Genomic DNA, 15,837 nt, shown 5'->3' on the forward strand with positions numbered 1-15,837 from the left:
ATGTCCATACTTATCTTCGAGAGGCTACATGGCATTTAGGATATATACTTGTCATCTTTCTTTCCTTATCATGCAGGATTGATTCAGCTTGAGACATAACTCTTTGAATTCCTTTCACGTATTTGTATGCGCACATGAGCGCTCGATATCAACTGTGTATCGCCGGTTTGTGATTCTATGAACGAGGTTCGAGATGTGTATTATGTGTTTTAGTGATGGGCCAGTCTGGAGGACTTGAGGCCATTGTTAGACCGCAGCTTAAGCTCGGTAGCTTCAGTTGTAACTTGTACAATTGGACTCATATGTCCGGTAATGACCCTACAATGAAATTTATGGCTCGATGAGCGGTGGAATGGCTAGTGGGAAAACGAATTAAGGCTAAGAGTAGTACTCTTTGAGTACCAAGTTTAAAAAGAGCAATCTTTTGTAACATTGTACTTTGAGTTTTTTATATGCTCAAGTTAAATACAAAGTTGGGAAAATAGTTTCCTCTATATTGTTGCCTTATTTTCTTTATATTTTGTTGCCTTTACTTTACAAGCGTTGCCTATACTGTTCTTACAACAAAACGGAGTGAAACGTTGCGTGAAATAATCTAAGGCCAAAGGTACTAAATTTTGGCTAAGTGTTGGGAAGACTGAGTTGAGTGCTGAGCTTGACTACCACATGGAGATGAACATCGGGCAAAAGAAAATCACCCCAGTTACAGTAACCAAGTGCTGGACTTTGGTGTTAAGGAATGCAGTAAAAAAATAATGATATAACCAAGACTGGTCTAGTGTTCTTTGTTGTCTAGTAGAATCTTAAGAAGTACATTCTCAAATTAAAAAACTAAGGACTATCCTGCTGCAAACCAAGATTTATCATGGCTCCGGTCACTTGTCTGAGAGGATCAATAAGCAAACGAACCATACTTGGATTAATCAATTTTGGAGCCAAAAATTCTCAAACAATAAATGAAATTAATATTTAAAAAAGTACCACGATCTTACATAAACAAGCAAATAGTAATAGTAATACTAAGTAATGAGAGAGCCATACTTACAGTATTTAGATGGTCAGCACACAATTTAGTGACCCAATGTTGGATTAATCAAACTTTCTGTATAAACAATACCAATATATGTCATAACTCCATCAATATCATCATCAGAATTCAAAGGCCATATTCGATTGCTTAATCCAAATGATCCATCGGATATCCTGTATACATCTCTTCCCGAATATTTCATGTCGTTAAGTAGCACTTCACCATTTGAAAACCTATACATCGGGGTAGGATGTTGTCCGTTAGTTGGTATAGTGAACAAGTTGGTCCACGATTTTTTGACGCCATAAGTTTTCATTGCCCATAAATTAAAAGTTATCTCGTTGCTAAAATAAACACAAAGCATTCCTCCTAACACTGATACACCCAGCTCATCGTCTGAAGAAATTTGTAACCCGCTTGTTTCTGGAAAAGGTATTATTCCGTATTTTTCACTCGAAATATTCAATGAATTCACAACTCGCCCTCCGGAATATCCGTACCAATGAAATGCTCCATGTACAAGTGCCAAACATTCCCCTTCACATCTCCTATAATAATCCACCCTACCTGATGTTTCATGAATTCTTTTCCAGGAACCACTTTTCAGCGCAAGAATTTCATCAACTTGGTCATTAATGTCAATCTTAACGACTTTATAGTCATCAGTAGTAGAGTCATATCCCAATCCGTAAGCATATAATTCCTCGTCTGAAAATTCTAAATGGGGAATTATTATTGATTCTCTAGTGGAAGGGTTCCATAGCAAGAATCTATAAGGTTTACCCGGCCAAATCTCCATGAAAAACAAGCCATCGCAACAACAGTGGATTTTAAAAATTGCCAATTGTGTAGGTGAATCAAGTCTCTGTATATCCTTAACAATATGAACTGGGGATAAAGAAGAAGAAAGGAAGTAAAAATTTCTATTGATTCCTTGGCCAAAAAGCAGTTTTTGAGAATTTTGGTTATTGGCATGAAATTTGAGATGTTTTTTCTCAAAGTAAGGTTCAGATATTAATGTATTCCAAAATTCAGAAACGCACTTGAAACGTAGAAGAGATTTCACGGGTAGCCTACTTATAATGTCCATAATTATTTCCTCTTGAATATTGTGAGTTCCCATTCTCATATAAAAAATATATATATACACTCACCTTATTAGATGAAGGCCCAAGAAGAAAAAAGAAATTAGGGTTAATAGTTGCGTTGATTTATATTTATAGTATAATATAACTTTGTCAAAGAACTCAAGTAGAATCTAGTCCTTGTCGAAGTAAAATTTGATACCTAAGACGATCGGATTACTATTTACTTCTTTGTTTTATATCACAATTACACGTTATAGTTTACCTATTTGTCAATGGACAAATAAAGTAGTACTCAATTAAATAAACAATCTTCTATCTCTATAGAATAGGAGAAGCAAAAGCACTATATTAAGACAAGTGTTTTAACCACAAAAGGCAAAGTGGCATTGTTAACATAAAATAAACTTTTCCAACTATTTTTTTTAAATTTTAAATTTTGAATTAATTGGTTACACTACTAGAATTAATAAATATAGATATCTTATGAAAATCTTCTATCTATATCTATATAGAATAGGAGAAGCAAAAGCACTACTTTAACCACAAAAAGCCAAGTGGCATTGTTTAGACAAAATAAATTACTTTTCTAATAATTTATTTTTGAATTTTAAATTCTGAACTAATTGGTTACACCATTTGAATTAATAAACGTAGATACCTTATAATCTTCTATCTATATCTATATAGAATAGGAAAAGCAAAAGCACTACATTAAGATAAGTGTCTTAACCACAAAAAGCAAAGTGACATTGTTAAGACAAATTAAACTACTTTTCTAACTAATTATTTTTTGAATTTTAAATTTTAAATTAATTGGTTGTGTACTTGAATTAATAAATATAGACATCTTATAATTATCTATAAAAAAATAAAAATACAAAAAAATTATTCTACTCATTCAAACTGGGGAGTAGTTTCAATTTGGAGTTTTAAAATTATTTTACAATAAAAAGTTTTTTAAAAAAACAACTATCAATTCATATGTCAATTTAACAATATTAAGTAATCTATCTATCTATCTATATTCTATCTATATAGAATTGGAGAAGCAAAAGCACTATATTAAGATAAGTGTCTTAACCACAAAAAGCCAAGTGGCATTGTTAAGACAAAATAAACTACTTTTCTAACTAATTTATTTTTGAATTTTAAATTTTGAATTACTTGGTTACACTTTTTGAATTAATAAATATAGATATCTTATAATCTTCTATCTATATTCTTCTATCTATATAGAATAGGAGAAGCAAAAGCACTACATTAAGACAAGTGTCTTAACCACAAAAAGTCAAATGGCATTGTTAAGACAAAATAAACTACTTTTCTAACTAATTTATTTTTGAGTTTTAAATTTGAAATTAATTGGTTACACTACTTGAATTAATAAATATAAATATCTTATAATTATCTATAAAAAACGAAAATACAAAAAATATTCTACTCATTCAAATTGGAATTTTAAAATTATTTTACAATAAAAAATAAAAAAAAATAAAATAAAAAACTACCAATTCAAATTATAGAGTAATTTCTTCCTAATATAGTAGTAGTAGTAGTAGTAGTGTGTGTGTGTATACATATATGGGAGTAGTTATTATACTAAATTGGTAATTTATTAATAATTCATATGTCAGTTTAACAATATTAAGTAATGGATAATACAATTAGATAACCAAGAAACATATATATATATATATATATATATAGTCGTACATATACACATAACTAAAATCATAATAAACAAATAGTCATAAATGAAGAATACTAAAAAAAAAAAAAAATCAAATAATATCGTACAAATACATATACTAATTAAATTTCTCATGTAGGAAAATTTAGTTAATAAATAGAACTCATAATTTCATAATGAAAAAAACAAATATATAAAGAAACTATTAGGATATTATACATAAGATAATATATTATATATAAAATACATTTTACTAATTATTAAAAATATTAGTACATTTTTTATAAAAATAATAAAAGGCTTATATCTTTATACTTTTGATGAATTAAAAATTATAATTTAGTAAAAGATTGATATTATTTAAATTTTCAGTAAATATAAAATGAGAAAACTAATCAAATTTTATAGTAGAAATGAATGTACAAAAATAGGTGGATAAAGATAATTTTATAATATTTGTATTTTGAATTAATTAATAAATAAAATATAAATAAATAACACTCAAGAAAATTATTGATAAATTTAGACAATTGAAGAATTTTAAACAGTATAACATAAATATAAAAATATATTTTTCTGGAATAAGAAAATATATACGTATGTTCTACTAGAAGAGAAGTAATGTCAAAATATTAAGCCAATTGACAAATTAATAAAAAATACATTACTAAATGTATAGCACTAAGTATTTGCTAATTTAATAAAAAATAAATAAGGAATAAATAATTTATTTGATTACTATAATGCTTTGTATCCTTTGATTTTGTATAGATTTTATTATATTTATGTATACTACATTAAATAATAAAATAGTATAACTATTATTTATTAAAATAATATGATATATTAGATCATAATTTTATAAAATTAATATTCTATCAAATTATTCGCGCATTGTGCGGGTTCTAACACTAGTTGTACTAATTAGAAAAGTTACAGTTGTTTGATTTTGTAAGTTTTTTCCTTTTTAGTTTTTTCGTTTCATGATAAATTAAGAAACACAGTATTGCAAGGGTGTTCTACGGTACTCTAGTGCAACTCCAACAACAAGCAACAAGCATACCCAGTATTATCTCACACCGTGGGGTTTGGGGAGGGTAGTGCATACGCAACCTTACCCCTACCTTGTGAAGACTCCATTGTACGTTAATGTTTAATTTGCTTGACAATATTTGTTTACATTCTCTTACTATTATTTTGCTGATTTATTTAAACCAAAGATATTCATGTATACATGAGATGTGTATCCCATATGTATCAATCTATCTCTTGTGTATCTTATATATATCCATATATACATAAGATATTGCATAAATTTTTAAATTCGATTTCAACTACGAATTTTGACTTCGAACCCTCCAATCTTTCTCAAATTTTGTATATTGTCTCATCAAGTGGTGTTCTACGGTACTCTAGTGCAACTCCAACAACAAGCAACAAGCATACCCAGTATTATCCCACACCGTAGGGTGGGGTGGATAGTGCGTACGCAACCTTACCCCTACCTTGTGAGGACTCCATTGTAGTGCAACTCCATTTTACGTAAAATGTTTAATTTGCTTGACAATATTTGTTTACATTCTCTTACTATTATTTTACTGATTTATTTAAACCAAAGATATTCGTGTATACATGAGATGTGTATCCCATGTGTATCAATCTATTCCTTGTGTATCTCATATATATCCATATATACATTCAAACTTTTTATTCTTTTTTCGATATTTGTGTATACTTAAAACGTTAAACTCTACCACAATCTATTGAACTACATTCAAACTTCATATTTGGCGGTGTACAATTGATTTTGAGACGGTTAAACTTTAAAAATTTTATAAATTTCACCAATCAAAATTATTTTAATTTATAAATCTGACTTTTTTTCCAACTTTAAATAGAGATCTTAAAATGGCGATTTTGTGCACTTCCCAAACTAAAGTCCACGACCCATGAGCTGACCCGAATTCAAACCCACGAACCCAAAGCCCGTTCAATTTCTTCAAAACAGCGGAACCCATCTCATATACTCGCCGGCACGGCGCGCCCTTCCGAATCATCTTTGCGAGGATTCAGAATTACGATATTTTGGGTCCCTTTGCTTTCAAAGGTTTTGATTTTCCTTTCTATTTATATATTTAGAAGATTTATACTCATTCTTGATTAGTTTGTGTGCATGTAATATTATAGTAGGATTAATTGAATGGTGAATGCATTTCTCTACCACATTCTTGATTAGTATATGTCTGCTTGAATTGTTAGTGTGACTCTTATGATTGAAATGAGATGCAATTCTTTCCCTTTGTGAATTGTGACCTATAGGATTTACTCAGCCGTGATGTGTGGGTTAGGCGCACATTACAAGTTTGACTCTCCTGCAGACAAAAGCATGTCCTTTAAGTAGAGAAGGATAGGGGGAGGGGGGGGGGGGGATTATCCACTGTTTTTCAAACAAAGCACCACTAAACCTCGGGGATTTTTTAGTTATCGGAAAAAAGAAGAAGAGGATTTCTTTGTATCTACACTCTGTTCAGACATGCTAAGATTCTGTGTTGCAATATTCTTGAATGATGTATGCAAATGTCTTACAGGGAATTTGGAGGTGCCAAACTACCCTAATCAACTAAGGAGTTGTGTAATTCACTTATATAACAATAACAACAACAACAATTATGTCTCAATCCCAAACAAGTTGGATTCATTTGCTAGTTATGCGGTGATTATAATGCAATGATTATTTTTGCGGTGATTAGTGATGAAGGGATAGTAATGTAATGCTTAGTGAAGGAATTGTTATACAGTCAGACCTCTCTATAACAACATCTTTATATAACAACACTTCACTATAAAAGCCAAGTTTTTCCGGAACCAAATTTCATGTTCTGTTATAATATATATATTTTCTATAACAACAATTCGCTATAACATCCAAAAATATCTGAAACAAATGAGGCTGTTATAGAGAGGTTTGACTGTACATGAATTACTTACTTTAAAAGGAAATTTTCGTCTTTAAATAGTTAATTCCCGTGTTGCTCATATACATAATCTTATTCTTAAGTTGGGAGGAGGGTAAAGCGGTAGGGCCATACCCTATGGAGTTTTCAACATATGCGCCAACGAGAGTCGGCCAAAAGCCTAAATTTATATGATTAAGTAGATGAAATTTGGTGAATAGTATAAAATGTTATTTTTAGAATCATGATGATATCTATACTAGCTGCGGTATGGTGGACTGGTAGTGTATATCAAAAACAAATATTTTCTTTTTGCTTAAGTTTGGTGTAACATGGCTTTCGTAAATGTCTCTGTCCCCGATGCCTTGATTGACTTCATTAGCACATTACACAACCTGTAATATATTCCTTTTGTTTGTAACATTCCCGGCATCATCTTATGCTTTTTGCTGGTTTTATTTATTAATACAAAGTAACTCTTTACCGATCAAAAAAAGAACCATGATGATATCTCAAGATACTCTAGAACTAAAAGGAGATGCTTACAAAGGGTAAAAGATAAAGTGTGAATAATCAAAGGAAAGAATGATAGCATTCCTCTATAATCTCTTTATACTATGTGCTAGGTTTTGCATCTTACTCTATTTTTCAAATTTTCTTTCAAGGAAACAACTACAATTATATAATCAAAAACTAACAGGGCAAGCGGGCAACTACTTGAAAATAAAGTGTGCAACTACTTTACCTTTTTGGTCTCGCTTGCTATAGTGCAGCGTTTCTTATTTTTTTTCATGATTAGTTGACTACCTGCTTTTATTTTCTAGTCTCATTCATTTTTTTCTTCATCTAGAAATATAAATGGATGGTGTCGCTTCTAATCCAAAGTGCAACATAGTTCCTTTAACATTGTTGCTTCATCCTTTTGTTTACCTTCCTTTTGAATGCTTTAATCTTTTTTCATGCTTGCAATTGATCATGTGACTTGAGAATATCAGAGCTGTAAGAGTTCAATGCCATTAATTTATCAATCAACCTGGTTTGAGAGTTTCGCAGAACTCTATATCATATGAGGTCCAAATCAAACTAGTTCTTATATTTTTACCATGCTTGCCCCAAAAAAGATTTCTAACATAATACACCAGTGTTCATGGTTGGAAGTTGGTTTATCTCAATCAAAATGGATGAATGATAAGTGTGGTGTACACTTCACCTGAATCTCACATTCTGGTGCAGTGAATTCCATGAAGCGATCTAAGGATCCTTTTGAAGCTGCTTTTGAGGGGCAGGATGACTCACTCCCTGAATCCCCTGTTGGCATTGACGAGAATGAAGGCCAAGACCAAGCTGCAGTTGATGTTCATGTTCATGGAGGTGATGATGCTAATACCGGTTCTCGTGACAACCCTTCAGCATCTAGAGCTGCATCAGTCTCTGTTGGTACTGCTGGTCCAATTAGCAAGCCCAAAGAGAAAGATGAGGAGGAAGAGGAAGAAAACATGGATGTGTAGTTAGGAAAATTCTCAGCAAGTAGTGATCCTGACAAAATGTCTAAGATGCAGTAAGTTTGTCAATTTATGTTATCAAATTTCTTGATTCTTTTTTGTTTTTAAGGATTTCAGTCATAGAGAATTGTCAGGATTGTATGGTATTATCTTGTTCCGTGATAGCTTCTGTGGCTGGTTGGAGCTGCCTAATAGTCGCTTTGCATACAAGAAAAGCTCCTTTTCATATCATTTGTTTCCTTCCCTCTCGTCTTTCTCCCCTTCCTTGTTTATTTGTTACTCAAACTATTAATTTAACTCTCTTCAGTATGTTGCGTACCCACAGGATATCTGCTCTATGAAAATTCTCAAAAACTATGTATCTATATCCAGAAGGTTGATGCTTCTATTGAGATCTATGAACAGATAAGACTATAAGATGCATCTTGCTTGATATAATACAGTTACATACCAATAGAAAATATTAGTAGGTGTTAAATATTAAATTCACATTTTCAAATTAGCTCTATGCAAAAATTTATCCCCCAAAAGGAAAAAAAAGAGTAGCTCTATGTAAAACTTTATGAGGTGCCTCCTACTCAAAAAAAATACTTTTCTCCCAGCAAGTCTCTAAGTCTTACTTGTATGAGCATTGTTAAGTGAGGGCAAAATGGGAAAGTAACTAATGGGAATAGTACATCGCAGCTATATATATACCTGTTATGTTAAAGTTTTTCTTCTAAACCTCCTTGTTATGTAAGCTCCAATTTAGATAATTTTTCTCTCCTATATTCAGCGGTTTTCGACCTGGTAATAATAATGTCACTATGACACTTCAAGAAAGAAGGTAGATATTTTTTTTGGATAAGGTAAGGTAGAATAAAGGAGGTGGATATTGGCTTCGGAAAACTTGTACGTGGCTTTTTGTTGTCAAACTTTGTTATCTATTTTCTGTTCCTTTCAAATCAGTGAAAGCAAAAAAGGAGACCACATTTTTTTTTAATCATTTCTCTTTCAGGTCCATATTATCCCAATTTACGGAGGAGCAAATGAGTAGATATGAATCTTTTCGGAGATCTGGATTTCAGAAATCCAACATGAAGCGGGTATGTTTTGCCATTCTCCCCCTTTACCATCTTTTATTTTCCTCAATTTCAAAGCCTGAATATGTTCTATATTATTGTACACAAAGTACAACGGATGATGTCTTGAGAGTGGTTCTCTCCTCTCCCTTAGCTTGTGCGTGTTGTCTTTCCGTAAAAATATAATGTCAGAACATGACAAATTGTTAAAGATATATGTTGGAGAGAATATCTTTGTTCTCTATGGTCTTGTGGCCCATTGAGATGCTTACTTGTCTTATCTCATACTTTTCCTAGCATGATTTGGTATCATTTGTTTGAGTTGAGATGGCCTCATTACCAGATATTTGACCAATCCCTATTATTTAGCCCATTGAAGCAATGTGTTTCGTCTTTCATTACAGACGTGATATCAGAAAATTGAGAATGAAACCAAATCTCTGTGAATATAATTGGGAAACATGAGGAACTTGTTGAAGCCTCAGGGCGTGAGATGTTTGCTTTTCTAGTTGGATAATTTGATGTTCTTAAGTACTCTCTCGTGAATCTTCTTTTGTGTTGTCAATGCAGTTGCTGACGAGCATCACCGGAAGTGCCAAGATATCTATTCCTATGACAATTGTGGTTTCTGGGATAGCGAAAATGTTTGTTGGTGAGCTAATTGAAACAGGTCCATAGACATCTATAACTTTTTATAAGATGATTACTGAAGCAAAATGTTTCATGATTTGGAAACAACAAGGGGTGTTGTTTCTGGCATGATTTTATTTTCTCCCCTAAACTTTATTTAGTTTCTTTTCTTTGAGCCTAGTGCACAACTTCAAATATTTGGTCAAACTCTGTCATTGGTGTCTGATCAATTTGCGACAATCATGATTCAAAGCCTTAGAGCCCATATTGTCATATACTGTCCATGACTAAGCGTGTTGGTGGTTAAAATTTATTTGGAAACTTACCCCTATAAAGTACTAAAGAGTGGCATAAAATGTCTTAGGGATTCATCAAACAATACAATACAATACGATGCATTATTATGAAACGACATGTAACAACCATTCAAACAAGCTGTTAATATAGGCAATGCCAGTTAGCCCGTACTATTTTCAAGCAACTAACTGGCATTGCCTATATTAACAGCTTGTTTGGATGGTTGTTACATGTCGTTTCATAATAATACATCGTATTGTATTGTATTGTTTGATGAATCCCTAAGACATTTTATGCCACTCTTTAGTACTTTATAGGGGTAAGTTTCCAAATAAATTTTAACCACCAACACGCTTAGTCATGGACAGTATATGACAATATGGGCTCTAAGGCTTTGAATCATGATTGTCGCAAATTGATCAGACACCAATGGCAGTTTGGCCAAATATTTGAAGCTGTGCACTAGGCTCAAAGAAAAGAAACTAAATAAAGTTTAGGGGAGAAAATAAAATCATGCCAGAAACAACACCCCTTGTTGTTTCCAAATCATGAAACATTTTGCTTCAGTAAGCATCTTATAAGAAGTTATAGATGTCTATGGACCTATTTCAATTAGCTCACCAACAAATATTTTCGCTATCCCAGAAACCACAATTGTCATAGGAATAGATATCTTGGCACTTCCGGTGATGCTCGTCAGCAACTGCATTGACAACACAGAAGAAGATTCACGAGAGAGTACTTAAGAACATCAAATTATCCAACTGGAAAAGCAAACATCTCACGCCCTGAGGCTTCAACAAGTTCCTCATGTTTCCCAATAATATTCACAGAGATTTGGTTTCATTCTCAATTTTCTGAGAATCACGTCTGTAATGAAAGACGAAACACTTTGCTTCAATGGGCTAAATGTTAGGGATTGGTCAAATATCTGGTAATGAGGCCATCTCAACTCAAACAAATGATACCAAATCATGCTAGGAAAAGTATAAGATTAGACAAGTAAGCATCTCAATGGGCCACAAGACCATAGAGAACAAAGATATTCTCTCCAACATATATCTTTAACAATTTGTCATTTTGACATTATATTCTTACGGAAAGACAACACTTAATGCTTAAACGGGCTAAATGTTAGGGGAAAATATCAGATAAAAGGCCCTCTGAACTCACACAAATCAGACGCAAACTAGCATGAGACTGCATGTGAGACAATTTCCAAATTAAAGTCTTCTCATAGAGAGTAGGAGACGGAGGGAGAAAATTACTATATTAGGAACTATGCAAGTCGAAGAGATGAAATATTTTGCGAGTATCAGAGATGAATATAAAGAAAATGGAAGTGGTTTATTGGTTATGAGGGCTCCGTGGAAGGACTGGACAATACTGATTATGAAGTCACATTAGATAGAAAAATTAAGTTCTGCCCATTTTCTCAGTATATTCCTTTTTGTCTAACTCCATTTCCCAGCCCAAGCAAACATAAGGCAACACATACATGAATAAGGCCACAAACACACACGCACAAGCTAAGGGAGAGGAGAGAACCACTCTCAAGACATCATCTGTTGTACTTTGTGTACAATAATATAGAACATATTCAGGCTTTGAAATTGAGGAAAATAAAATATGGTAAAGGGGGAGAATGGCAAAACATACCCGCTTCATGTTCAATTTCTGAAATCCAGATCTCCGAAAAGATTCATATCTACTCATTTGCTCCTCCGTAAATTGGGATAATATGGACCTGAAAGAGAAATGATTAAAAAAAAATGTGGTCTCCTTTTTTGCTTTCACTGATTTGAAAGGAACGGAAAATAGATAACAAAGTTTGACAACAAAAAGCCACGTACAAGTTTTCCGAAGCCAATATCCACCTCCTTTCTTCTACCTTATCTTATCCAAAAAAAATATCTACCTTCTTTCTTGAAGTGTCATAGTGACATTATTATTACCAGGTCGAAAACTGCTGAATATAGGAGAGAAATATTATCTTAATTGGAGCTTACATAACAAGGAGGTTTAAAAGAAAAACTTTAACATAACAGGTATATATAAAGCTGCGATGTACTATTCCCATTAGTTACTTTCCCATTTTGCCCTCACTTAACAATGCTCATACAAGAAAGACTTAGAGACTTGCTGGGAGAAAAGTATTTTTTTTTTATAGTAGGAGGCACCTCATAAAGTTTTACATAGAGCTACTCTTTTTTTTCCTTTTGGGGGATAAATTTTTGCATAGAGCTAATTTGAAAATGTGAATTTAATATTTAACACCTACTAATATTTTCTATTGGTATTTAACTGTATTATATCAAGCAAGATGCATCTTATAGTCTTATCTGTTCACAGATCTCAATAGAAGCATCAACCTTCTGGATATAGATACATAGTTTTTGAGAATTTTCATAGAGCAGATATCCTGTGGGTACGCAACATACTGAAGAGAGTTAAATTAATAGTTTGAGTAACAAATAAACAAGGAAGGGGAGAAAGACGAGAGGGAAGGAAACAAATGATATGAAAAGGAGCTTTTCTTGTATGCAAAGCGACTATTAGGCAGCTCCAACCAGCCACAGAAGCTATCACGGAACAAGATAATACCATACAATCCTGACAATTCTCTATGACTGAAATCCTTAAAAACAAAAAAGAATCAAGAAATTTGATAACATAAATTGACAAACTTACTGCATCTTAGACATTTTGTCAGGATCACTACTTGCTGAGAATTTTCCTAACTGCACATCCATGTTTTCTTCCTCTTCCTCCTCATCTTCCTCTTTGGGCTTGCTAATTGGACCAGTAGTACCAACAGAGACTGATGCAGCTCTAGATGCTGAAGGGTTGTCACGAGAACCGGTATTAGCATCATCACCTCCATGAACATGAACATCAACTGCAGCTTGGTCTTGGCCTTCATTCTCGTCAATGCCAATAGGGGATTCAGGGAGTGAGTCGTCCTGCCCCTCAAAAGCAGCTTCAAAAGGATCCTTAGATCGCTTCATGGAATTCACTGCACCAGAATGTGAGATTCAGGTGAAGTGTACACCACACTTATCATTCATCCATTTTGATTGAGATAAACCAACTTCCAACCATGAACACTGGTGTATTATGTTAGCAACCTTTTTTGGGGCAAGCATGGTAAAAAGATAAGAACTAGTTTGATTTGGACCTCATATGATAGATGTTCTGAGAAACTCTCAAACCAGGTTGATTGATAAATTAATGGCATTGAACTCTTACAGCTCTGATATTCTCAAGTCACATGATCAATTGCAAGCATGAAAAAAGATTAAAGCATTCAAAAGGAAGGTAAACAAAAGGATGAAGCAACAATGTTAAAGGAACTATGTTGCACTTTGGATTAGAAGCGACACCATCCATTTATATTTCTAGATGAAGAAAAAAATGAATGAGACTAGAAAATAAAAGCAGGTAGTCAACTAATCATGAAAAAAAACAAGAAACGCTGCACTATAGCAAGCGAGACCAAAAAGGTAAAGTAGTTGCACACTTTATTTTCAAGTAGTTGCCCCCTTGTCCTGTTAGTTTTTGATTATATAATTGTAGTTGTTTCCTTGAAAGAAAATTTGAAAAATAGAGTAAGATGCAAAACCTAGCACATAGTATAAAGAGATTAGAGAGGAATGCTATCATTCTTTACTTTTCTTTCCTTTGATTATTCACACTTTATCTTTTACCCTTTGTAAGCATCTCCTTTTAGTTCTAGAGTGTCTTGAGATATCATCATGGTTCTTTTTTTGATCGGTAAAGAGTTACTTTGTATTAATAAATAAAACCAGCAAAAAGCATAAGATGATGCCGGGAATGTTACAAACAAAAGGAATATATTACAGGTTGTGTAATGTGCTAATGAAGTCAATCAAGGCATCGGGGACAGAGACATTTACGACAGCCATGTTACACCAAACTTAAGCAAAAAGAAAACATTTGTTTTTGATATACACTACCAGTCCACCATACCGCAGCTAGTATAGATATCATCATGATTCTAAAAATAACATTTTATACTATTCACCAAATTTCATCTACTTAATCATATAAATTTAGGCTTTTGGCCGACTCTCGTTGGCGCATATGTTGAAAACTCCATAGGGTATGGCCCTACCGCTTTACCCTCCTCCCAACTTAAGAATAAGATTATGTATATGAGCAACACGGGAATTGACTATTTAAAGACGAAAATTTCCTTTTAAAGTAAGTAATTCATGTACAGTCAAACCTCTCTATAACAGCCTCGTTTATTCCAGATATTTTTGGATGTTATAGCGAATTGTTGTTATAGAAAATATATATATTATAACAGAACATGAAATTTGGTTCCGGAAAAACTTGGCTTTTATAGTGAAGTGTTGTTATATAAAGATGTTGTTATAGAGAGGTCTGACTGTATAACAATTCCTTCACTAAGCATTACATTACTATCCCTTCATCACTAATCACCGCAAAAATAATCATTGCATTATAATCACCGCATAACTAGCAAATGAATCCAACTTGTTTGGGATTGAGACATAATTGTTGTTGTTGTTATTGTTATATAAGTGAATTACACAACTCCTTAGTTGATTAGGGTAGTTTGGCACCTCCAAATTCCCTGTAAGACATTTGCATACATCATTCAAGAATATTGCAACACAGAATCTTAGCATGTCTGAACAGAGTGTAGATACAAAGAAATCCTCTTCTTTTTTTTTTCGATAACTAAGAAATCCCCGAGGTTTAGTGGTGCTTTGTTTGAAAAACAGTGGATAATCCCCCCCCCCCCCCCCTATCCTTCTCTACTTAAAGGACATGCTTTTGTCTGCAGGAGAGTCAAACTTGTAATGTGCGCCTAACCCACACATCACGGCTGAGTAAATCCTATAGGTCACAATTCACAAAGGGAAAGAATTGCATCTCATTTCAATCATAAGAGTCACACTAACAATTCAAGCAGACATATACTAATCAAGAATGTGGTAGAGAAATGCATTCACCATTCAATTAATCCTACTATAATATTACATGCACACAAACTAATCAAGAATGAGTATAAATCTTCTAAATATATAAATAGAAAGGAAAATCAAAACCTTTGAAAGCAAAGGGACCCAAAATATCGTAATTCTGAACCCTCGCAAAGATGATTCGGAATGGCGCGCCGTGTCGGCGAGTATATGAGATGGGTTCCGCTGTTTTGAAGAAATTGAACGGGCTTTGGGTTCGTGGGTTTGAATTCGGGTCAGCTCATGGGTCGTGGTCTTTAGTTTGGGAAGTGCACAAAATCGCCATTTTAAGATCTCTATTTAAAGTTGAAAAAAAAGTCATATTTATAAATTAAAATAATTTTGATTGGTGAAATTTATAAATTTTTTAAAGTATAACCGTCTCAAAATTAATTGTACACCGCCAAATATGAAGTTTGAATGTAGTTCAATAGATTGGGGTAGAGTTTAACGTTTTAAGTATATACAAATGTCTGAAAAAGAATAAAAAGTTTGAGTTTTGTCAAAATTAATTATATTTTAAATACTTTTTAAAAATTAAAGTTGTCTTAAATGAGATCGCTCAAAGCG

The 15,837-nt window shown here is 32.9% G+C and overlaps 3 protein-coding genes across 4 annotated transcripts; 1 reads left to right on the forward strand and 2 right to left on the reverse strand.

Annotated features, from left to right (window-relative positions):
* Window positions 1–1,070: 1,070 nt before the first annotated feature.
* On the reverse strand, window positions 1,071–2,153 carry LOC104117857 (F-box protein CPR1-like). The gene has a single exon (XM_070187053.1). The coding sequence runs from the start codon at window positions 2,151–2,153 to the stop codon at window positions 1,071–1,073; it is 1,083 nt and encodes a 360-aa protein (XP_070043154.1).
* Window positions 2,154–5,746: 3,593 nt separating this feature from the next.
* LOC138900541 (transcription initiation factor TFIID subunit 11-like) lies at window positions 5,747–9,968 on the forward strand. Its single transcript, XM_070187538.1, has 4 exons — window positions 5,747–5,915; window positions 7,996–8,320; window positions 9,262–9,349; window positions 9,896–9,968. Exon 2 carries the CDS (start codon window positions 8,004–8,006, stop codon window positions 8,268–8,270), a length of 267 nt encoding a protein of 88 aa, XP_070043639.1. The 5' UTR covers window positions 5,747–5,915; window positions 7,996–8,003; the 3' UTR covers window positions 8,271–8,320; window positions 9,262–9,349; window positions 9,896–9,968.
* Window positions 9,969–10,523: 555 nt separating this feature from the next.
* On the reverse strand, window positions 10,524–15,554 carry LOC104093854 (transcription initiation factor TFIID subunit 11-like). Of its 2 annotated transcripts, XM_070187537.1 has the most exons (4): window positions 15,355–15,554; window positions 12,944–13,268; window positions 11,912–11,999; window positions 10,524–10,955 (listed from the first exon to the last, which is right to left on the reverse strand). In XM_070187537.1, exons 2-4 carry the CDS (start codon window positions 13,258–13,260, stop codon window positions 10,848–10,850), a joined length of 513 nt encoding a protein of 170 aa, XP_070043638.1. In that variant the 5' UTR covers window positions 13,261–13,268; window positions 15,355–15,554; the 3' UTR covers window positions 10,524–10,847. The 2 variants fall into 2 exon arrangements, with proteins under 2 accessions (XP_070043638.1, XP_070043637.1); XM_070187536.1 differs by lacking the exon at window positions 10,524–10,955 and having other exon boundaries at window positions 11,557–11,999.
* Window positions 15,555–15,837: the final 283 nt, after the last annotated feature.

This window comes from Nicotiana tomentosiformis, chromosome 10 (assembly GCF_000390325.3).
Source record: "Nicotiana tomentosiformis chromosome 10, ASM39032v3, whole genome shotgun sequence".
NCBI classification, from domain to species: domain Eukaryota; kingdom Viridiplantae; phylum Streptophyta; class Magnoliopsida; order Solanales; family Solanaceae; genus Nicotiana; species Nicotiana tomentosiformis.